General features: G+C 47.5%; 2 protein-coding genes across 2 annotated transcripts in view; one reads left to right on the top strand and one right to left on the bottom strand.

Annotated features, from left to right (window-relative positions):
- Positions 1 to 11: 11 nt before the first annotated feature.
- On the bottom strand, positions 12 to 21,549 carry LOC119433683 (UDP-glucose 4-epimerase). The gene is made up of 10 exons (XM_037700933.2): positions 21,159 to 21,549; positions 16,720 to 16,852; positions 4,869 to 4,984; positions 3,883 to 3,996; positions 1,950 to 2,126; positions 1,177 to 1,357; positions 1,028 to 1,113; positions 722 to 799; positions 516 to 630; positions 12 to 317 (listed from the first exon to the last, which is right to left on the bottom strand). Exons 1-10 carry the CDS (start codon positions 21,519 to 21,521, stop codon positions 178 to 180), a joined length of 1,503 nt encoding a protein of 500 aa, XP_037556861.2. The 5' UTR covers positions 21,522 to 21,549; the 3' UTR covers positions 12 to 177.
- Positions 14,431 to 23,022, top strand: part of LOC119433620 (uncharacterized) — an 87,465-nt gene continuing 78,873 nt past the window's right edge. The window contains exon 1 of the mRNA XM_049658590.1: positions 14,431 to 15,057. Within this exon, the coding sequence (XP_049514547.1) occupies positions 15,030 to 15,057 (28 nt within the window). The 5' untranslated portion in view covers positions 14,431 to 15,029. The remainder of the gene's footprint in view (positions 15,058 to 23,022) is intronic.

Below are 23,022 nucleotides of genomic sequence, written 5' to 3'. Positions count from 1 at the left end.
TTTGCACGGTAGATTTCATTTTTATTGCCGGAAAGAATGAAAGAAAGGTGACCCAGTATGAAAATTACCTGACCTGCAGGCTTGCACTTGTGACTACCAAGACCTAATGAAATAATGCACAGCAGAAGTATAAATACTGAAAGCCTTTGGCCTCTCCAGCTTTACACTTGTTTGCCGTTACTTGTCGCAGTCAAGCTCCGGTGCCAATGCAGGGTCTCCACACCCGATTTCAGTGGTGTTAATCTTTAGGCTTGGATGTGGGTTGTCTGTGCGATATCCAGCAGGATTGGTTGTCAGCCACCTCCAGAAATCCTCACCTATAGAGAAATAAAAGTTATGAACTGATCATTATGGGAGACTTACCCAGTAGCATTTTTACTGGAAATAGGCAGGAACAGTAACAGAAAAAAAGCAAATAAGAAGCCCAGCTTCGAAGTTGCACAGTGGGCATTGTTAATGCTCTGTACTGCACCTCAGCACAATCTTATAGCTTTAGTTGTGGAAGTTGCACATACACATGCGCTCAATGCCATGCTGTGCTTTCCAGTGCAGTTCCTTTTCCGCAAGGCTGCAGTCACCCCAGATTGCTGGTATGTCGCCAAGGCGGCGGTCATGGATCTTGTAGGGAATCTGTGCGGGAATAGTACACAAAACCACAGCTGTACAGTTCTGAACTGTTTTCACTCACACTGGTCGTGCCTCTTGGGAACTTTGGTCTTACCTTCTTTCCTGTAACCTTTTCAAAGGCATCAATGAGCTGTAGCACAGTGTACCCTTTGCCAGTGCCAAGGTTGTAAACCTAAAATGAAAGGTCACAGTAGTCTGCAATGCCATGTCCATTCGTGATATTAATGAATACAAGGTTTGTCTGACATTATCCTGCGATAGACAATTTTTTTTCTTTTCCTGAAGATATCCGCATAATTGGTGGCACCTTCAGACCTGGCACTATTGTCCCAGTCCTGTCCTATAATTGCTGTAGACTGCTTCGGGAATCTACAGAAGCATCTACACCCGAGTGCCATACCTTGTATCTAGGATTCTGCTCCAATCTTTCCAAGGCTGCAACATGTCCAGTAGCAAGGTCCATGACGTGTATAAAATCTCGCACACCTGCATATCAACAGTGGTTGGTAGAACATAAAACATCTGACTGGAGCCCATCTTCTGACTGACTTGTTCCGTCTTCAGTGTCGTAGTCACCACCGAGGACAGCCAGCTCTGTTCGCTTTCCAAGTGCAACCTCCCCAATGACTGGCATCAAGTTGGTGAAAGCTCTGATTGGGTCTTCACCTATCTTTCCTGATGGGTGAGCACCAAGAGGGTTGAAGTAACGCAGAGCGATGATGTTCCATTGCTGCATAAAGATGGGCAGTTTTGTTAGATGTTGCTGCATTCAAATGAAAGCATGACTTTTTTTAATATCTTTTCACCAATCGTAGTGCCAAGAATCCTCAAGCCCCTGTAACATCCTTTTTTCTCTCTCTAAAGGGCGAGGTGGTGTTATAAGCAAAAATGTGATGTGTGGCACAGCCAGGAGAGTTATGCAAATCATTTAAACATGTTACAGTTGAACCCGGATATATCAAACCCACATATAACCAATTATTGTGTATAACGAACAGCAGTAAAATCCCCTTGAAATGTTTGTATACAATTTCCATTTTATATATCGAATTACCTATATATCGTACTTTTTTGTGATCCCCTTCGGATTTGATATATCCGGGTACGAGTGTACTCTGCTTTGGTGCGCTCTTGTGTATATTGAAATATCTTCACCGCTTACCCGCAATGGGCTGCATATAAGTTGACGAAGTTCATTATTTGTACTTTCTGCACTTCACACAGTGAGAAATAAAATATTGCAGCTTTATGGCTGTGAAGAGATGGAAAATATGTATTAAACCTTAATTTATTAACTCGTGCAGCACATAATCTCGGCTCACCTTCTCAGCTTTGCAGATGTCTTCAAGCATTTGTTCAATGGCATACTTGGTTCTGCCATACACATTTGTCACATTGCCAATAGGGTGTGCCTCATCGATAGGCAGGTACTGTGGGTTGCCATATACCACGCAAGAACTGCTGAACACCATGCTGTAGACACCATGCTCCTTCATGACCTTAAAAAATAATGCAAACAGTTAGCGTTGTCAAACATCTGCAAGGGCTTGCACCTCCCATTTGACATCATTCCAGAAGTTTTGAACTTTTGAAGCATGATGTGCGTGGATATCGCATGTTTCATTGAGCAAAGCAAAACGCTTCTATGTGCTTGAAGAAATGGCCTTGCAAGGGCTTGTGCCAAGTTCGGTGGTGCCACCAATTTGCGTACAAGCTCTGTAAAGACCATGCTGCTTTTTACCCAATTGATTGAATTTGCTATTGGTGTAAGGGCTTGTGCCGAGCTCGGTGGTGCCACCAATATGAGTACAAGCTCTGCAATGACCATGCTGCTCTTCACCCAATTGATCGAATTTACTATTGGTGTATGAACTTCCCTATGGGTGTTTAGCAGTCTTCCATGTGTTTATAGCCGCAGGTGTAAAGAGAGGTAGTGCCCATGCTTCCTGACAAGCTGGCTAGATTGTCAGTGGTGGTCATAAGGTGACAGCAGGGTAGAACACACTACTATCGTGTGTGTGCCTTACGAACATAGGAGCAAAGCTTATGCAAAGAATGCCAGACACTATTTGTAAAGCATTAGATTTGTCTTCCTTGTAGCTATGAATTGTCTGTGCCGATTTCTGTGCTAATGGGGTGGACCTATTCATGAGACAAGCAGCTGTGAAGCAGGAAGCCAGGTAGCCGTATCCGCAAGTTCATCAAGAGAACTAATAAAGCAAGTCCTTTCATTCGCAGATTTATGTGAATAGCATTATTATTATTGTTGTTGCAATGGTTATTATACGGACACTCGAGGCGCCATTGTCGCTGCCACAGTATCGTTGGTGCATGCGTGGCCTATGACTGAATGAATATATAGAAGGTCTTCAGAGATGCACAGTGCATTGGGCGGTTTGGCTGCAAATCGACGAAGCAAAGTGGGCGCACTGTCACGCTCTGCTCAATCAATTTGAGCCAGCAGCAGAGCCACAGCAGCATTCTACGTTGCTCTGCTGAGCAGCTGTGTGCATACCACACCGTGGTGCACACACTGGTCTTGTGGAATGGACAGTAAACTTCAAGCTCCAAACGCTGGTGGTTTTCCTTCAGTCTCCTCTCTGGTACCATCGAGGTGCAATGCCTGTAACACCACTGCTGGCATTCCTTATTGGGATGGCGTTTTGACATGCCTGGTATCTGCCAGGGCGCTGTACTTGCTGCACAGCAGCAGTTGTCTCGCATGCTGCTCGCTGACTTGCATTTTGCAGCCGCTGCAGATTTATTCCAAGATAGCCTGGTACATGGGCCACTTATGCGCTCAGCTGCACCATGCACAGTTGCAGCCTGGCTGCAGGAGACACTTATCATCATGTATGCGTGATCACGTGACCTCCAACTCTAGGCACATGGGAATACAGAGTGCATCAAGCCACCATCTCGTGGAGTGGGATCTTTTTGCACTTGAACTTAATACAGCGACGGCACAAATTCACCTGCAATGTCCACATAATTGCTATCAAAGTTATAAATTCGCGTGGCCTGACACTGCATCAAACTGCGGTTCACATCAATGTATGGGTATGTGCTGAATTACAGCAGTGTTAAAATATGTGGCAGGAATTTTCCTAGGGCATGTCAAACAATATCTGCGCTTGTCTGCAGCAGGCTGGCGTCGATGACACGCAGTCAATTGTACTAGTCGTTGTACCAGTGATATGTGCCACAGTACGTGCTAAGCTGCTGTATCGTCTACACATGCACACAGGCTCTTACCTCAAGCAGATTGATGGTGCTGACGATGTTGTTCTTGTAGTAAAAGAGTGGCTTCTGCATGGACTCGCCCACAGCTTTCATGGCAGCGAAATGGATGACGAAGTCGATCTTGTGCTGTAGAATTTAAGTGTGAATCAAACCATGTGGCGTCACTTTCAATGGCATTCTGAGCAGAGCTGTCAACTCGAGAAAATTAATACTGAAGACAATGACCTCAATGTGCGCAATACATTTTTAATGCCTTGGACATCAAAATGCATCACAGAACACAAATAACAGCCGTTTATAGGCGTATCTGGAGATTCTTTGTTCGCTACGTGCACTTGCGCATTAACAAGAACAGCCCGAGGGCTTTGCCGCGCATAAATTAGCTCGGGCTTGTGTTATACAGGCATTCATCAAAGTGATAGTACCACTCTATTTTAGTGCAATGAACACACCTTCTCAACTAGCCTTAGGGTTTTGAAGCTACACAGGGAATTTTTTATTATTACTGTGGTTAAACAAACTTTAGCTAGCCTTAGAGTTTTGAAGCTCTGTAGTACTGTGGTTAAACAAACTCGGTATACTTTTATTTTTTAAATATTTTTAACGCCCTGTTCTGAAATAGATATTCAATAGTATTTTTTGGCTCTTTCATTGTGTATGCACTTGTTTGATCCAGTGAAGACAATCGGTATATTTGGGTCGTTATTGCAGAGTGTGGTCGGTAGCGAAAGGGTTAAGAGAGTGAAGATGCATTTTTCCAGTTCTCTTCACAGTGCATTGCGATGGAAGGGTGTGCAACATGAAAGATACATGCTCTGAAACGATGACGAGGAACAAAAATACAGCTAAAGTGTAGAATGTGTCAAGAATTACTGCTTTTGTGGACACCTCTTTTCATAACAAACGCTGCGATCAACTAGTTGGCCTAACCACTCTATCATCAGTTCTGCGCAGCGTATACTATCTACGAAGTTTTGGTACAATTGTGTACTTCATACCTTATCGAATATCCTTGCCAAGGACGCTTTCTCGAGGAGGTCGCACTGGTAAAACGTCATTGTTCTTCCCGTCAGCTCTTGTGCCCGCTCCAGGCTGGCCGCTTGTCCATTCTCGCCTGCATTTATGACATGTCTCAACTATACTGCAGCAGGGGAGCTACGGTAGCGTCAGCAAATGACATAAAAAGTTGACTTCGTTGTTATAGTGCTGTTGGGCTGGTGCATATGTTACATTCTTCCAGTCCTTTTCCACTCCTAGCAAAGAAAACATTGAAATCCTAAATTTAGATTTGCAGTATGCATGCACGACATTTCAGTGCCTGTGTAGGCGAAATATTGATGGGATAACATTTGCTTTCTCACTATGTGCATTTCCTGTAACGCATGGAATGTTCTTTAAGAATCGGGACAATGGCAGGCTCGGGTCGGTGTATTTACTACCAATTCGAACCACAGAAATGAAGCAAGCAGAGAAAATAGCCTCCTATTTTAAAAAAAAGTTGGGAAATGATTTTGCGAGCTCTTCCAGTTGACTTGCAAGCCTATGAACCCTATTTTTTAAAGACAAAAGTCTTCTTTGCAGGCTTCGTACAGGTTTGGTGTATCTGGCTATCTGTACATAACCTCTTAGCAGAAGGGGTACTTTCGTTACTTTGGAACATCGCAGCAAGTCGCAGAAGGTACTGAAAGGTAGGTGTCAACGAGACAAGTGAGAATTAGTTACCGAGTAGGTAAAATTAACGGTACGGGGGCACTTGGCGCAAATATCGTCGAAAATTAACCACATTGCACCACAGACTGCACTATCTCTGGGATCGGGCGACCTGGCCTCTTGGTCAGAATAAAGAGTCGTCGTGTCAACCAAAGCTGACGCGAAAGAAGACAACGTGCACGTACAGTCAACCATTTCTTTTGATTTCATCGCCGTTGGACTTTATACGGAACCTCACGGCGACGCCGATGGCAGAAATCCGCTTGGAGTGTCCATATAATTGCTATCGCAATAAAAATTCTACATAAAGCACACAAGAAACTAAATGTCCATATAATTGCGATAGCAACTATATGGACACACTTCTGCCATTGCCGTGATGTTCCGTCAAACGTCCAAACGCGAAAACATCGTCGCCGCGCGCCGTACGTGCGAGTGAAAGCTTGCGAGGGTCAGCCAACAACCGCGGCAAAATCTCGCGCGCGCGAGGCAGGAAGCGCGTAGTCTTATGTGGCGTGCGAGGCACGGGGGGGAGGGGAGGGGTAGCGGAGGGGCGTTCTGCTCCGGTGTTAGGGCGCGGCCGCTTATCTTGAAAGCGATCTGCGACGTGGAGAAAGCGCGCGCCCGCGCGGGCCTAATCTTGAAAGCGATCTGCGATGTGGACAAAGTGCGCGCCCGCGCGGGCCTCATCTTGAAAGCGATCTGCAATGTGGACTAAGTGCGTCACGCCGAGTGCCGGTAGCTTCGTGTGCGCTGTGCTTTCGACTTTTAGTTCGCATTGGAGTGAGAGACAGCCCGAAGGTAAATTCGCTCACTGCTGCTGCCGCGATTCCTCACTTCAGCGTTTTGACAGATAGTTTCCGCGGTCATTGAGCGAGATGCATTCATGTTTACCTGTGCGCGTGTGACACCGTGCTTGTTAATTTTGTTAGTAAGCGAATGTTTCCAAGTTTACACGGCCGATAAATCTAATATCCTTATTTCATAAGCTGTTTACTAATTTGCTATCGCGATCGACGCTTCGCCTTGCGGGCGAGACTGCGACATTTTAAAAGGGGAAAAAAAAAGGGGGGGGGGGCATATTCGAATACACTCGCACGATACATGTAAATCACGGGGAACACAAGTGACCATGCACCTCGGAGGGGGGAGTTTACATTTTAGGATAGGTGGGAGACGTGTCCAAGTTAATGATAATTTAGGTGCCGTTTTTCGCTTTTCCAGACGACAGACGCCGGCTTTTTCGATCAATGGGCCATTTGATGCTTTCGCATCAATAATGCAATATGCAATTACGCAAAATTGACTACTTCAAATCCCAGGGATGTATTCGTCCAATTCCTGACTACCCTGTAGCATGATTACCGTATATACTCGGGTAAGGGCCGCACCCCCAACTTGGAAGCCCAAAATTTGGAGGAGGGAATCCAACTGAGAAGCAATCGCGTTCGATGTCCCGATGCCGCGCGCACATCGTCGAATTTTCGCGCGCTGCGTACGTAGTTCCGAGTGCCGCTTCATATAGATGGCGAGGGCTGCACGTTGACCTCCGATGCAATAGTACAGCCAGAGTGTGCACAAGTCGCCGCACCATTTTGACCAAAAGGTTCGGTCCCGTGTCAAAAGTTTGGAAAAATTATGGTTGATCCCTCTTTCATAAGAATTGGTAGAACACATAAGTGAAACGTGTCTTAACAGAAGCTGTTGTAGGTTTGCTTCGTGAACTCAGAGTCCAATGCAGCGAAAAGCGCACGATTTGCGGGCTGACGACCGTGCTACAGGTTTGCTTGGCGAGCGGCGTGCAGCTGCCGAGCCGCTTCGGTGACGGTACTAGCATTTTGGTCCGACTCCGTAGTGTGTTGGTGCGGCGACTTGTGTTGGGCGGCCAGGGCCGGTATCTTGTAGCGATGCCTTTCCGGTAATAATGTCTTTTCGCGCTTTGTCAGTAGTGAGAGCGACGGTCCGCTCGCGTTATCAACGGGATCAGCCGGCCGTGAGCGGTGGATGATAAGACTAGTATAGAATAAGGCATAAGGCATTGCTACAAAATCGCGGTCCAGTTCAGTTCCGACATGCTCAGCTTCAGGAATCCGAGTGGCAGAGTGCAGAGTTCGCAGCGGGCGCCGCGAGCGCGCGAAGGCGTTCTGCTTCACACTGCGACGTGTCTCTCGTCGGACCAAAGCGAGATTCTCCCGTCGACGCCGTTGCCTTTCTGCGCCACTTAGCGCAGCAGTTTTCTTAGTTGTGGCCGATGCAAGCGAAGCAGTAGGCGGCGTGTAAGCACTGCTGATGCATGTTGAAGCTGCACTCCGTAGCCGACGAGGCGCCACAGGCTAATCCGACGCGAAAAACAAACCATGAGCGGAAACAGCGTCGACATCTCAGCATAAGGCCGACGCCGCCTACACCTGGCTACACCGCGTTGGAGCCCCCACTGCGCTGAGGCAATTAACCGAAGCGTTCACTCTCGGCGCTCGTGAGTGTCATGATGCAGTACGTCGCTTCACTGCTCCTAGATGGCGGCGACATCCCTGTCAACAAAACATTTTACTCGTTGGCGCCGAACGTTACATCCGTAACGGAAGTTCATCGCGTACCCCTGCATAAAACACTTTCGTGTTAAAAAAAGCGCGGCCCAAATTTACTCGAGTCTGTACGGTATATTACGCGATAGCACTAGTATCCCAGAATAGGTGCCGTGAACCAACACGGCGGCGTGTGTTCCAACTTCTGACCTACCCGGGAGAAGAGACGCAGCATCCTTCTGCACGACTTTCGTGATTTCTGCAAGCTGTTAGTAAAATCGGAAGCATTGCAGCAAAAAATTGGAGGACGCTTCAGCTTAGACTTCAAGAGTGGAACGCGATAGCATTATCGGGACCCGTTCGCATCGCGTTTTTCTTTTAGTAGGTTTCACTGCAACACTGAACGTGAGCTTAGACAGATACCCTTAATGTCGGCTTCACTTTTAAACCGAAATGCACTGCTAGAAAGAAGTTTTTCCAGGGGCAGTATAAGTCGTCTTATATTAAAATGTGAAGGCACTAGGACCTTTTTTATTGTTTGCTATTGCCCCGACGAGCGCGCGTGTCCAAAACGCATTAGGCAGGCCAAGTCCCAATTTGGTGGATGGATGGATGGATGGATGGATGGATGAGGCTGAACCCTTTAAACCGGGCGGTGGCATACGCCACCTAGCCATGACTATTAACCTATTTTGTACTTTGTGGTGGGTGAAATTTCACCCCTGCCTTGATTTTATCCACCAATCAGATAACCTCTGTTTGGTTATTTCTACCCGCTTAAAGTCTATTTTGCCTGCCGAGGATGCGAGCGCCATCTGGATAAGATTTTCGCAAGTAGCCTACCCGAGCGCGCCGCTGTTGGCATGGTAGAAATGCTGGCAAAAGGGGTTTGTGTTTGAGTTGCCTCGTAACAGAATTATGTTTTCTCGTACATTCAAATAACAGTCCGACGCCACCATGTCTGTAGGTTGTGGTTAAGTCGTACTTTACCATTTTTCTGAAGGATTTCACTGTGAGAAATCAAATATTTGTTCACTAACACTTTGCACCGCGCGGAGGGCCTGCGCGGTCGGGGTGGTTCGGGATGATTTTCGCCGCCACGGACGCCGACATCCACACCGACGCCGCATTTTCTGCGACACAGGGCCCATCGCGTTAAAATTGTCAAGTCCTCTTAAATAAGTTTGTACCCTTGCGAGATAGCGAAGTCGGTGAAAGATGGCGAGAGCGAGGAGGAAATCGGAGAAGGAGAGTAAGGCGAATGGATGAGGAGGAAAGAGGAGTGCCGGCGGCTGCCAGGCATGCGCTAGCGCGGAAACAGAGCACTGGCGAGGGCTTCTGACCCACTGCGCATGCGCTACTTCGCCGCGCCTTCCCGTGTTCACGCTTTCATTCTGAACAATGACGCAACTGGTGGAAATGCTTCGTCTGCCGCTGCAGCTAAACCAGCTGCCCGAGCAGAGGCTCAGCGCCGCCGCCGAGAGGACCCTGTCGCTCAGAATCAAATTCTTTGCCACAATATATCGCGAATTCAAAACACCTAAACAGCTGCGATTAGGGAGTATCTCAATCGTCGATGATTTCTTTAGTGGCGGGAGCACCGAGTGTCACTCTTTGTTTCTTGCGCAGCAACTTCCGGTCAGGGACTGACTTCCGGTTTGTCACCGAAGTGAGACGAAATTAACAATAAATCATAGAAAAATAAAAACAGGTAGATATCGATCGTTCTACTTGTGGTTGATGATAGATATGACAACAGAGCGCAAGTTTAGTACATTAAGGGGCTAATTAAGTGTCAGGACTAATTACAAACAATTAAGGAAAGTCTAATTGCCATACACCAAAGTACACAATCGTACACTTTAGATACCCACCGCACCGGTACAGGCTCCCGTAAAACTCCAAGACCAGTTGTGACGTCATCAGTGACGTCACACTTTAACGAGGGGTACCCGCTCATTACTAATTAAAATAAAGACAAGCTAATTAGAGCTATACACCACCTGACAGTGTGAAAGCCTGCCTAACACAGCGGAGGGGTGACGTCAGTCCTCGCTTCTTTCCTAGCGCGCACCTCCTCCGTCGCTCGCTCGCTCGCGCGCGCCAACTGCGCGCCGGCGCTCGTTACATGCCTCACGGCAGCGGCGGAATAAATTGAATTGGACAAAACGTTATTATTGCGATAGCAATTATATGGACACTTCAACCGGATTTCTGCCGTCGGCGTCGCCGTCGCCGTGAGGTTCCCTATAGTAAAATCTTCGCCGCGCGCCGTATGCCCGAGCGGAAGCGTGCGGGGACGCGCGCTATCACGGAGAGCGAACGCACTCAATCTCCCACGCGCAAGCAAGGAAGCGGGAAGCCAGCGCCGGAGGGAGCGGGGGGGGGGGGGGGGGGGGCGCACTTCTACTCTGCCAACAACCGCGCTCGTCGCTCGCTCACACCGTCGCTTATCTCCACACGGCTCTGACCTTTATGCGCCGTGCATTCGCCGCTCAGTTTCCGTTGAAGCGATAGACCGCACGTACCTTCGCCCGTTGCTGCGGCGTATGCGCTTGCTGCCAGCGTTTTGACAGTCGTTGTCTACAGTCATTCAGTGTGATCTATTCATGTTTGTTTGTGCGCGCTCACACCACGCTTGTTCAATCAGTTAGTAATAGTCGGGCCATATTTTCCAACGCACGCTACACATGCAATGCTGCCCGGGTCGGCAGTGCAGCGCTACAGGTGTGTCCCTTCGCACGCGCTGCCCACGGGAAGCGCTTCTCATCAACACCACCGTTTCACATGCGCCTTCTCGTGGTCATCGAGTCTCTCTTCATGTCGGTCTACTTACGCCGCAGCACACCTGCTTACTTAATCAGCTCATGTTTACTACAATTCATATTGCTACCAAAGCCGCTCACCTTACTTCGTATGACATTGCTGTGTTGCTATCGCATTCATTGCTTCGCCCTTAGAGCGAAACTGTGACATTTTTTTGACTTAGAGTGTACTAGTTTTTGACTCTATACAGCGTGCTCTCGCTTGTCGACGAGAGCACGGTGTGCGCTTCGTGCACCGTCCGCTAGGTGGCTACGCGTCGCGCCCTCTTTCGCTTTCTCGCCCGCTCCTCTGTGCGTGGCGGTTTCCCGCCAGTTCCGTTCGCTCGCTCCTCCGAGTTCGGTTTCCCGCCCTACACCAGGGTACACCAACGCCGAGGTGCGAGTGCCACTAGCAGACACTAAGCAAAGAATTAGGGTCGTTTCTCTTTTTTCTTTTCTTTTTTTATGATCGGGCTGCTTTTGATTACCCAAACCTTCTTGACAAGCGCAACGTATAACCCTGGTCGTGACTCCCAAGGCGTTCGCAGCAGGCTCAGCAGGGGGTCGCGAAGCAGTTTGCGCCGAAGTTCACAATTGTTTGGTCAAGTTTGGCACGATAGCAACAGCGCTATGCCGTCCTCCAGCTTGGATTTTCTGCGGAGGCGTCAATGGTTCAGTATCGAGCTTGAACTGTCTTTTCGGCGGGAGAAAGTGTCCTAACGGACAAGAGGTTCTATTCTCGACACGCATGGCGGCTGCACGCCGCCATTATCCGCCATGATGACTCTCTCATCGAGAGTCTGTCGAGAGGTCACGTGTTTTGACATTTGTGCCGGGAAACGGAAGTTTTGCGAAATGCAATTTTGCGTTCTCGTCAGAATGACGAAACGTGACGTGGAGCTGCAAGTTTTATCGACTAATACTTTTTTGTGTCCCTTGGCACCTATATTGCGACTTTAGCGCTTTAAAAAGAAAGTGGACGGTAGCGTGCAGAAGCCCGTGCAGTGCATCTACAATTTCGCGAATATGTGGTGGCGTTCCAAGATAGCCGGCATGTCAGCTTGTTAATTGGCTGAAGGAATATCCCGCGAGGAGCGTCACAGGAAGGGCTGTTTCGTAAACGTCAATTTGACGCTGCGTGACGTTGCGCTGGGCCGCCATTGCAGAGATTTTCCGCCATAATTTGTGGTGCGACGAGCCGCGCGAATTATGGTAATGAGCGGCCATATGCAACGGCGGTCGAGAGGCATGCGTACCGCCGAATTTCCCCTGTCATTTGGGGCCATGAAAATCTTCTGTTCACAACGCGTGATCATACCATTTGCATCGCTCTCGGGTGGTGTTGGCATTTGTGTTTTGAACCATCATTTTTATTAAAAACACGTTTATTTGAAATAATATTGGTTGAAACTAGCAAACTTCTTGCGACTTTTTGCACTTTTCGCCACTGCGTTTGTATTGTAATCAATATTAATGTCTTTTCGCGTCATCAAAGGCTATGACAATGGCGACTTCTTAATTTATAAAAATAAATGTACGCAAGGCGGCGTCTTGAAGTTTCCTCTCGCGGTGCGAGTAAGCAGCGAAGTGAACAAGAGATGGCAGTGCCGGCGCTTGCGTCGCGCAAGCGGATACCTGTGGCGCGCGCAACGCTATCGATGATATTCGGCCGCTTCTCAGCCAGACGAGTCGGGCTGAGTCACTTGCGGATCACGAGATAGCGATAACGCGGCCTAGAGCGTGCGCTGATCCTCACTGACGGGTCGCGTATGTTGTCTCAAGGTAGAAAGCAAGCGCGTGGGCGCCAATATACGATGACTCATTCCGTTTCCCGAGGACACGCATCCTACCTAATGAAGCAGATGGCAGCCTGCGCGCATGCAGACGACGGAAGCGAGAAACGATTTTGATGGAATAATCGTACGCTTTGAGCTAGCTGCTTTATTTTTACTGGGGAGGAAAACTGTTTTGCTTTATCAAGAACGCTAGGTTCAATGCCTACATTACAGTTTCTTTGGCGAAACGTCAAATTTGCGTCACGTTACGAAAGCAAATTGGGGCCATCAGCGCCATTTTGTAAGCGTCGCGCCTACGTCACGCCTCGAAGGAAATGGCGGAATGTCCAGAATAGCGGCTAAGCTCATTCTATTGACCCTTTTCCCGGTGCTCCCGTGGGCGCTGCCATGTTTGATCACGTGGTGACGCGTCCATTGCTTGCCTCAGCTGCCTCGGTTGCCTCCGCGTTTACAATGCAAGCGCGTGACGCCGGCGCGGCGCAACAAACTTCCGTTTCGACGCATATCGTAGACGGTGACTGTGTGGACGACACGAAGCTTTGGCCACAGCTTTAGAGGACATGTAAGTGCTTTCATAGCTCATTACGCCTTGTCCAAACGGCGCGAGCAGCGTATACGGTGCTTGCACTAAAAGCGAGGCTAGAAATGTATTCCAAGCTGTCCAAACTTCCCGCTTATGAATTAAATCAGGATCACTGTTCTCGTTCTTTATTTGGCAAACATTTTGAAGCAGCGGTTTGTCATGTTTCTGACTCAGTAATACTAAGTTCCTCGGTGAGGCTACTATCTGATTGTTTATTTTCAGCCTAATCGCGCTCGCGGGTGTGCTCTGCTGCGATCGATTTGTTCTTGCGGCGCACAAAACTTGGAATGTAAATGTTCTGTACTTTGTGGTAGCTTGTAGCAAAGACGTATTATCACTAGTCCGTCGCTTACTCTGTGGACCGTCACGAAACGTTCAGCTTCCAACATTCGTGTCTGTGTAGTCGCCGTCACTCACGCTTTCAGCACATTGATTCAAGTGTGCTCACATTCACTTATTATTGATACGTTGGCGATAGGGTGCGTGTAAGTTTGCGTGCGAGTAGGGGTAGATGTGTGTAAATAACTTGCGAAAAACTTACTATGCCCGTAAATGGCGTTATACTTCCTTTTGTAACGAGCGCTACTCACTCTTAAGTGCCGACGTTGCGGTGTTGAAGTCCTTTCTTTGGAGGTTAGCTATACAGCGCTGGCGGATGAATTATTCTTTTTTATCCCCAAGGAAAGCCGTGCATCGCGAAGGGCCGACAACACAGGCAGTCCTTATGTAGCAGCGGCGACACAGGTTGATTCCATTCCTTAATATGCGAATCACTATTTTTGCAGCTAACTACCGCACACGTCTTCCCTTCATTGTTACACATTTTGCAGCATGAATTGGGCACAGTGCATGAGCGAACACCCACTTGCATTTCCGAAAGCTGATCGCATAGTAGCAGGACAGAAGCAGTAGTGGTTTCGTATTCGTGTGCATTCGCTGAGGCAACGTATGGCGCGCCGCCGAAAGCGCCATCTCGTTGCTCTAGAGCAAACTGCTCCGCGAAAAGGGTCAATAGCCATTTGGAACAGTCATTTCTGCTTTGAATATATTCTTCTTTCATGCTGTGACGTATAATTGTCCTGTCTCTCTCTCTCTCTCTGTTTTTTTTTTTTTTTGCCGTTCTTATTTCACAGCCAGCACTTTTAAAAAGTTAGCACCCTTTGGGGCTTATCTTGTACCACAACGGTAATCGTCATCTGCCTTGCTTACGTTTCCTTTCTTGAAAACTTTGCGCTCGCTACTATCCTGTCGAGAATGCTCTGTCACGCTGGTGACGCGCATGCCGTTCGTGACCTGGAAGTACCGGGCACGCAGCGTAAAAAAAAAAAAAAATGAAAGGCGCGCAAGACATGACGATTGTTGTTGTGTGACAAGATAAGCCCCAAAGGGTGCAAACTTTTTTAAGAGTGAGGGCGGCCAGAGCTTCAGCAACGAGATGCTCGCGATATGCTCTCGTAAGTCTGCCGGTGCTGTGACGTAGCGTCTGGACGAACGGGCCAACGGACCTGACAGTCGGCTGAACCAACACCACATAGACTTGTTGGATGAACACGGTGACGACAGTTGAGCACATGACAGTTCTTCGACTGGAACAGCCTCAAAAAGACCATTTTTCTCCCGAGTAATCATCTGAAGATACCTGCGATGCCCCTCCGAGTTTCGGTGAAGAATTCCGCCAGCGCGTATAAGCGTCGACACCGCTCCTTCCATTCGGACAAGTGTTTGCAAGAAGCCCGGGCAAATGCCTTTGAAATTCCGAAAGACGAAAGGTACGACGTCTTCGATATGCATGCTTTTTTCGTGGCTTTAGTTAACGAATGCGACGCACCATTTGGATTTCTCATTAACAGTGAAAAGATATGTTATCTAAGAAGCGCCAAGGTTTCCACACTCTTTCAGACAGTAAGCGCGCGCTAATGGATACCTGTTTCCCTCCCGTTTCCTGGCACGTATCTTCGTGCGCGGGGTCATGCACAAAGTGGAGTCGCAAAGCTGCAACGAAATTATGAAACGTACGTTCGTTCATCTGCGTGCACTTCTTCGCATATTTCAAAGGATGCCCTTTTCTGATTGTATTGCGATAGCAATTATAAGGGTCGACACTCCAGGCGAATTGGCGACTTCGTGTTTTCTATATATATATATATATATATATATATATATATATATATATATACGTGTGTGTGTGTGTGGCATTTAGAATTGCAGCGCGCACACAAAAGTGAAAATTTCACAGCGCATGTCTTTACCTTAAATATTCTAAGACTATTAAAAAGTACAAATTAATATTAGTGTTCACAATCATAAAGTGATATAACATTACTGGTGCCGCTCTTTACGGGCAGCGCAGTGGCGCCTGTGCGATGCCATTGCAGGCCCTACACGGCGTGTTAATGCTTTTAAGGGAGTCAGAAATTTTGCCACACCCAATTAGGTCGCATACCCGCTTATAGTCGCACCCGCGTATATTTAGAACACGGTCCGAGGAGTTCAAGAGCAACGCTAAACCTTGCTATCGAAGTATCCAGACAATACTTATAGGAAGATCATAGTACCGTGAAAATAGGTAACTGCATTGTTAATATACAGCGAATTGAAGGAAACGTGTACGAAAAAATTCACCGACGATTACGGTACTTCCCAACAGCGAAATTTGAGCGCTGCTCTATACGTGTTTTCATTTCGCGATATATTGGCTGGCGCGGACAGTCTGTCAGGTGCGGTACTTTGCAAACGGAGCGAAGTGTGGCGTGACTGCCTCGCAAATCTGGAGATCGCGAGCGCCAGCGCGTGGATGGCGCGTGGGCGCGATTCACAGCTGCCGCCGCCGACAGACCTCCCAGACGACGCGCGCTACTCTGGCGCCATCTCGTAGCCATTGTCGCCGCACTACGCTTTTCTTCTCACCCTTTCGCCTTCTCACCCTTTCTTTCCTCCTCGCGTCTTTCATCCCACGCAGCGCTCCACGTTCGCTTTCATATTTCGCTGTGCTCGTTTGCCTGGTTACGCTCGCCGCAGGAACGGGAGCTCCGCTCTAAAACAGCCAGCACATATAGCTATCATACAGCATTCTTTATAGAGTATGACAGTAGTCTGTTCGGGATAACCTGCAGGTATTCCCATTCTTTAGACTCTGTAAAAATACGCCTTTCGCTGTTTCCGATGTGTCCCATAGCCAAAATCTGCAAGTGCTCGTACGACGGCGTGGCATGCTTTTTTTTAAGTATAAGCTCTAGAATACTCTTATAATGGCATATTGTATGTATATGTAGCAGAGACCAGTAATAGTATATAGTCAGCGTCAAATGTTTACGGGATATGCGCGCAACGCGAAAACGGTAACGTTGTGCTCAGTTCAGGCATGCGGACTCCATCTCAGAAATCCCACTATTTCGCCTCCCGTAAGCATTTGACGCCAATGGTATATGTACCTGGAACAGCGTTTGCGAAGTTGTCGATTCCAATGACCCTGTAGCCGGCCCGCAGTAGCTCGATGACCGTGTGGCTGCCGATGAAGCCAGCTGCGCCCGTCACGAACACTGTCTTGCCGCTCATCTTGTTCACCTGCGAATCAAGACCCCGCCGTTGTGGAGTTTGAGGGCAGAAACTTGTAGTTTCTCTGTCTCTCTTCTTTTGTCGCAAACACCGTTTTTTTTTTTTCTTTGCCTTCATTGGAACAGAGATGCGGCCGCAACGCCGTTGCCATCTGTGCCGCAACCACCGTCATGTCGTTGACTCGCTGCATATAGTTTCCAATTAAAATTTTAGTATGAAACTGGTGGTCGCTTCGATTTGTCGTCCCGGGACGCTGCTTTCAGCCAATGAGCGTTTGCCCACGCAAACGCTAATTTTTTTTTTTTTTGGCTTTTGCAATAGCATATTTTGATTTACCTATGTGAATTTTCCAGAATTCCGTTAGCATCCGCGTGAAAGCAGCACAAATCTAAAAAGAAAATCTGCACGGGTTTCTCGGAAAGGAAGATCTCCTGGTCCTGGAATCGAATCCGGCATCGCCGCCTTTCCTGAATATATAGTCGATATATACCAAGTGAGCGAATCAGGAGGATAGCAGATGGCAAGGCGAAGGCAAATTGACAATTCGGAGAGCAAAAACATTGATTATAGCCACATAAACTGCAGGCAGAACAATCCTCGGCAACAAAGTAAACCTCTACGGGCTTCTTTTGTAGAATTGTGCTCCTTTCATGTGGGTGCTTCGACTTTAATTCCCTTACATGGAGACACTTCGCGATAGAATTCCACCGATAGGGTGATTCTAGTCCGCCCACCGATTAGAGTTTATGTATATGCACACCTTTGAGCAGGGACTTTATAAATGAACTGTACCTACCATAAGCGATTCATTATTGTACTCTCGAAAATACCATATCCTCACGCAGGGAAAGCCTCGTCACAATGAAAATAAATGTAACAAAAGTTGATCGGTGGCTGCTAGTTCACTGCAGCGATCAATACTTTTAAAGCTAATTGGATCGTCCTAGCTATGTCTTCTGCTTGGCGGTGACAATTATTCAAGAGTATATAAACCGTTATGCTGCATGGATACGGTGATATTGAGCCGAAATGTTGAAGCTCACTCCGAAATGAACCACACTATGTCGTAAATAATCTCGGTTGCTCGGAGTTGCTGCCTGGAGCAGGGAGAACGCTTCATATCGAACTCGCGTTTGTGGGTAATATCAGATCAGAATAACCAAGAAGGAACACTAAATTAACTTGGACTGATCATTTATTCTTTCAAAACCCAATTTTCGTTAATTTCATGTAAGAGATACATTATTAAAAGAAAAATGATCGAAGGCTAAAGTTCTACATGCTGAACTTCGCTCTGAAATCTGAGCGCTCATACGTCAGTGCGACGTCAAAGATTTCAAAGTATCTTCTCGTGCTTGGGTTCGTTGTGGCTCAGTGGTTCTAAAGCTGGCTGTAAGTCCAGCCCTTGGCTCTTTTAGAATACAGCGCAATCCGTCGATCTTTATCGATGTGAGGATCACTAGGCCGGAGCAGCAGACGCGCTAAAGATCGATGACGTCGCGGCGAGCTTGTTGCCGGAACTTCCAAGACAGCGTCGCCGCGCGTCTTTGTATTTGTCTTTTTCTGGCTTACGCGGGCTGTTTCTTGGGGGCGAAGACTGTAACCAATTTTTAAAAATCACCTGTGGCAGATAGCGCAACTCTAATCATTGAGATGGATTGCTCAAAGAGACGGACATTATTTGCATGAGAAATCTAAATGCGTAATTGACTAATTAACATAAATTCAATAACAAAGTTTTTAACTAATTTCCTTACGGCACATATTGCAATTTACAAATTGTCGCCGGGGAGCTCGCAAGGTGGATCCACCCAGAACGAATTCTCAAAATGACACCAGTTTCGAGAAATCCATTATCGAACTTAGCGAAAAAATACCTTGGCGATCCAGTTACTTTCGTGTTTCTCTGCATAAAGCGACTTTTTTACTGCCAAGTTTGAGGCGCATATCTCGAAAATGGCGTCACGTACCCTCAGAAATATTTTCAATTGGATATGCCTCGCAGTCTCACCGGCTACAATTTGTAAATTGCGATATGTGCCGTAAGTATAGCTAAAATGTTAATTAGTGCATTTTTGTTAATTAGTCAATTATGCATTTGGATTTCTTGTGCAAATATTGTCCGCCTCCTTGAGCAAACCAGCTCAAGGATTATCTTCAGAATTGTGCTATCTGCCACAGGTGATTTTTAAAAATGGGAGAATGTCTACGCAGAAACACCCCGTATATACGAAGACTCCTCTTGCGGTAAGCGTGGATTTTTCGAGAATGTAGAAGGGTAATTGGTTTTGTTACTGGTACAGCTCCAACTTGTTTTCCTCTTTTGTGTCCCTTTAAATAATGGAATGGGCTTCACCACGCTACGCAACTCAGGGATTTTGCTTTGTGGCCTTCGCTCCGAAGTATTCGCGACTGGCAATTTTAATAATGCCCTATAGGCACAGAAAGAATGTTAGGAATTTTCAGTGCAAGGCGAAATCATCATCCAGAACGTTCTCTCCAACTGCAGCTATCCTACGTCACAATTCCCTCAATTTCCACACTTCTATTTTCGCCCATCGGAATCCACTCCATTTCTGTCCACCTGTTGAACGCTCTATGCTGCGCACGTCTTGAAATTATGCAAACGAGCACAGTGACGAAAAGAGCACATAATCGTTACAAATGCACAACTCCGTTGTTCCAGAAGAGCTCGCTATACGGGTGCAATCACCCTCGACATTCACGTTCGTTTATTCTTTTTAGAGCGAAATGGGCAAGCAGTTGGTCTTTGCTCTGGTCGCGCGCGGCACTTGCAAATGGGCGCCTGACTGGCATGAGAACGAGTCTTGGCTCTCGCGCTGAGGCTCCTAACCGGCCTGCTTGAAGTGCACATGCAATTTAGTGGGCGGATGACCGATAAGAGCTCACCCGGAAGAGAATATACTGATAGCTTTCTAATGCAAAAAAAAAGAATAAACACGAAACGCTACGCATGGCTATCGCATGACGCAGTGACAAGTAAAGGTTTCCGGTCATCGTTTCAAATACAGTTTATGCTTGTCTCGTTAAACGGTTATGCCTCTCTTATAACATCTTATGGAGGTAGCCTAGGGGCTGATATACCGGCCAGATAAGTGATTTGTTAACGATCTTGTTCACAACCAAAGAACAGTTAGTGATTGGAGAGAGAGAGAAGACGTGCTTGATCAGTGCGTTGGTACCAGCAGTGGCGCAACCACGAATTGTTTCCGGAAGGGGGACGTGCCTGGTGCGCCCTCCTCCTTGGCTGCGCCTCTGGGCACCAGCCAATCGTTAACTGTTCTTAAGTGACAGCGAAGTCATACAGCTTTGCAAAGTCGGCAAGTGATCAGCTATAAGGTCTGGAACGTTGCACGGATTTATTATATTATTTATTTTATCTAAGCAGCGCTGCTCTGAACAAGCTATATGCAGCAGAGATAGCAGTGGTGAGCATTGACGGGATACTGTTTTGCACTGAAAGTTTAATCCGTCAAGCGACACCGGGTGCCTAGATTCTATGATGGTTTTAAAGTACGGTAGTGTGAACAGAAAATGTGAACATGGGCTTAAACATGGAGAAGAGGGATCGAGTGCGCTGTAGCTCAGAAATTATTCATTGTATCTTGCACCTGAATTGTGATTACCACTGTCTGTATTTGCATGGCATTTCTGTATTTCGTCACACCGTGATTCCCACCTTAGCAGTCATATTCGGAGTTCTGCACAAAGTGTTCAGACTACACTGGCAGGAGATAGGTCACTGGATGAGAACGTGTTCAAGCTCCGTAGTTCTGGCACCGCGACCACGCATAGCTAGTGCACCTCATTGAAGCCATATATCGCCTTTCGGTAGGTGTATCGATGGCTATCTGCATACAGTTGGCTTTGTGATAACTTGGATTGTGTGTTGTGTTGTGTTTAATAGCGCATAAGCAACTAAGGCTATCATGCACCAAACACAAGGCAAAATTTATTTTCAAAAGTTGGGTCACCTGAGCGAAGTCCTTGTCTGGGCAAGGACCCCGAGGATCCCAACAAATTACGACACAGTTTCACCGTTTCACCAATTTCGCCTGTGACAGGCCAGCCGTGATAGATGAACAGAAAGAGTGTGCGAAGGTGTTCCGATGGAGTCGGCTGTGAGTATACCACGCACCACTTCCTGCACTATGAGGGACGTGCAAACCTAATACGAGTGGGTCAGTTACCGAACAGTTCGGCCCATTACAAATTATTGACGCAATTCCATGCCTCGATCGGAGAGGCAAGAAAAATATACAAGTCGAGGTCAACGTCGAAGAAAGGCACCCACCGTTGGCAGCGCTGCTGACGACTGGGACGTCTTACACGCCGGGCTTGATCTCACTCGGAGCGAGATAGATGTGGTACCGTTCGCAGCAGAGTTACGGCTGGAGATGCGCGCGCCTGGATTATCCAGTAAGGTTGGTTCCGCTGCAGTGCCACGACAGCGTCGATCCAATCCGGACGGTGTGGCGTGCCCGCGCAAGTGACTGTGACTCCCTCGACGAATACCACCACGTTCGCGAGAGGCGTGCCGAAGCGAGCAAGCTAACTTCCTTTTCCTCTCTCCGACTCGCGACTGGCCGAGTTGGCCTCTGGCGTCTCGCTTTGCCACGAGGGGCGAGAGGGCAGCCGGAGGCAAGGGTGACGTCATGACGTCGCCTTGTCTGGTCTAGCCACTTTTATGCTTTATTTCTTCCCATCTTGTTCTCTTCATCCGGATTTGATAGTCGCGCGCTCTTGCGTGGTGGCGCTGCGTCGCCAGCAAGAAGGCTGGATGGTTGGTGCGAGGAGGTCCAGCTGCGCTTGCGGCTGTTCTTGCATATATGTTTCTCTTTTGCTTTGGCCATTTGCGAAGAAAGTGAGAGCGCGGAACGGTCGGAAACATCTCGCGTGCCATGGTGCGCGTTGGCTGAATGTTACTTTCTCTGCGAAGTTCGCTTTTTATTTTCTTTCGAGGACGGAGGAAAAAAGTCAGCTGAACAAAGGCGCCTGCTCCGCTCTAGGGTTAGAGTTTCCCTAGGCTGATGTCGTACAGCTTCACTGTCTGCGGAACTCATAAAACATTTTTTTTCTTCTTCTTGGTCAAAAGTATCTGCCAAAGAAGTGTTCAAAAAAGAGAAGCTATATATCATGTAAATCGCGTAGCGCAAGGAACTGCATATGTTTTTGAAGGCAGTAAGCAAGCTGAGTTCTCTGCTTGACGTAGATGAGATATCGACAACGAAATAAGCGAACACGGATCGAACATATCTGCAATGCCTGCCCTGTATATATAGTTTAGGAAATGTTTCCATCGAGCTAGTTGGCTCGACCTATAGCTTAGTCTGAACGCTACATTTACACAAAGCTTGAGCTGATGGTGCAGGCAGGGCCGTGTCCTACTTCTGTGTTCCTCCCCGTCAGACCAAGTTTTCTGTAAATTTAGCCCACAATCTCAAGATCTGTATAGTCTGTTTCTTGTCCGCTTATTGCACTGACATCTCGTATGTCAAAGACAAGGAGCAAGCAATTCCCCGTCATATGGCTTTAGTTGCCCTCAATTGTCGTTCTTTGCATTACATTTTTCACAAATGCAGGCATCAAACTTCTAAGGGCACTTGTTTCTGCCATGAGCGAGATGAAGGACTTTACTGTTCACGAAACTCGATCTAAACTCAAGATAAGAGAAAATAGAGATAAAATGCATTGTGCTGCACTTGTGAACCGGATTAAACATCAGCGCTGTGGTTTTCCATGCAGTGAGCATACAATATATGCGCCTGTGTCGTTGAAGTCAGGTCACATCGCTCTGTCCCGCTTATCCCTTGTTTTGAAATTTGTCATTTGGCGGTCCAAGAGGCAAAGGAGTATTGCTGCCAACTCTTTGTGACTGTCTTTCCGAATCACCGAATCCACACAGCGGAAACGTTCCCTCCGACATTTCTGTGCGCAGGATACCTTGGAAAACACGACGTGCGACAACACGTGCCAAAGCCGTTTAGAAGGGCTGTTTGCGAGCACTCTAATTATGGCCCATGTTATAGTATTGGCGATGAAAATTCTGGCGATGAAATTCATACGAAGCGCCGTACGTCGGAAGGATGGCTGTTCGGCGGAAATTTGTTAGATGTGTTTTCTGGTGTGATTAGTCGTACACTGGCTCACTAGAAGCA

Source organism: Dermacentor silvarum, chromosome 11 (genome assembly GCF_013339745.2).
Source record: "Dermacentor silvarum isolate Dsil-2018 chromosome 11, BIME_Dsil_1.4, whole genome shotgun sequence".
In the NCBI taxonomy this organism is placed as follows: Eukaryota; Metazoa; Arthropoda; class Arachnida; order Ixodida; family Ixodidae; genus Dermacentor; species Dermacentor silvarum.
This window is presented reverse-complemented; position numbering and strand designations above follow the sequence as displayed.

What these genes read in the sequence shown, in the direction of transcription:
- LOC119433683 (XM_037700933.2), bottom strand. Translation starts at nt 21,521, where the DNA reads ATGACGTCACCCTTGCCTCCGGCTGCCCTCTCGCCCCTCGTGGCAAAG. An exon ending in CGTCAGCAGCGCTGCCAACG is followed by an intron (nt 16,853 to 21,158) that starts GTGGGTGCCTTT and finishes CTTGATTCGCAG; the next exon opens with GTGAACAAGATGAGCGGCAA. An exon ending in AGCAGAATCCTAGATACAAG is followed by an intron (nt 800 to 1,027) that starts GTATGGCACTCG and finishes CTTTCATTTTAG; the next exon opens with GTTTACAACCTTGGCACTGG.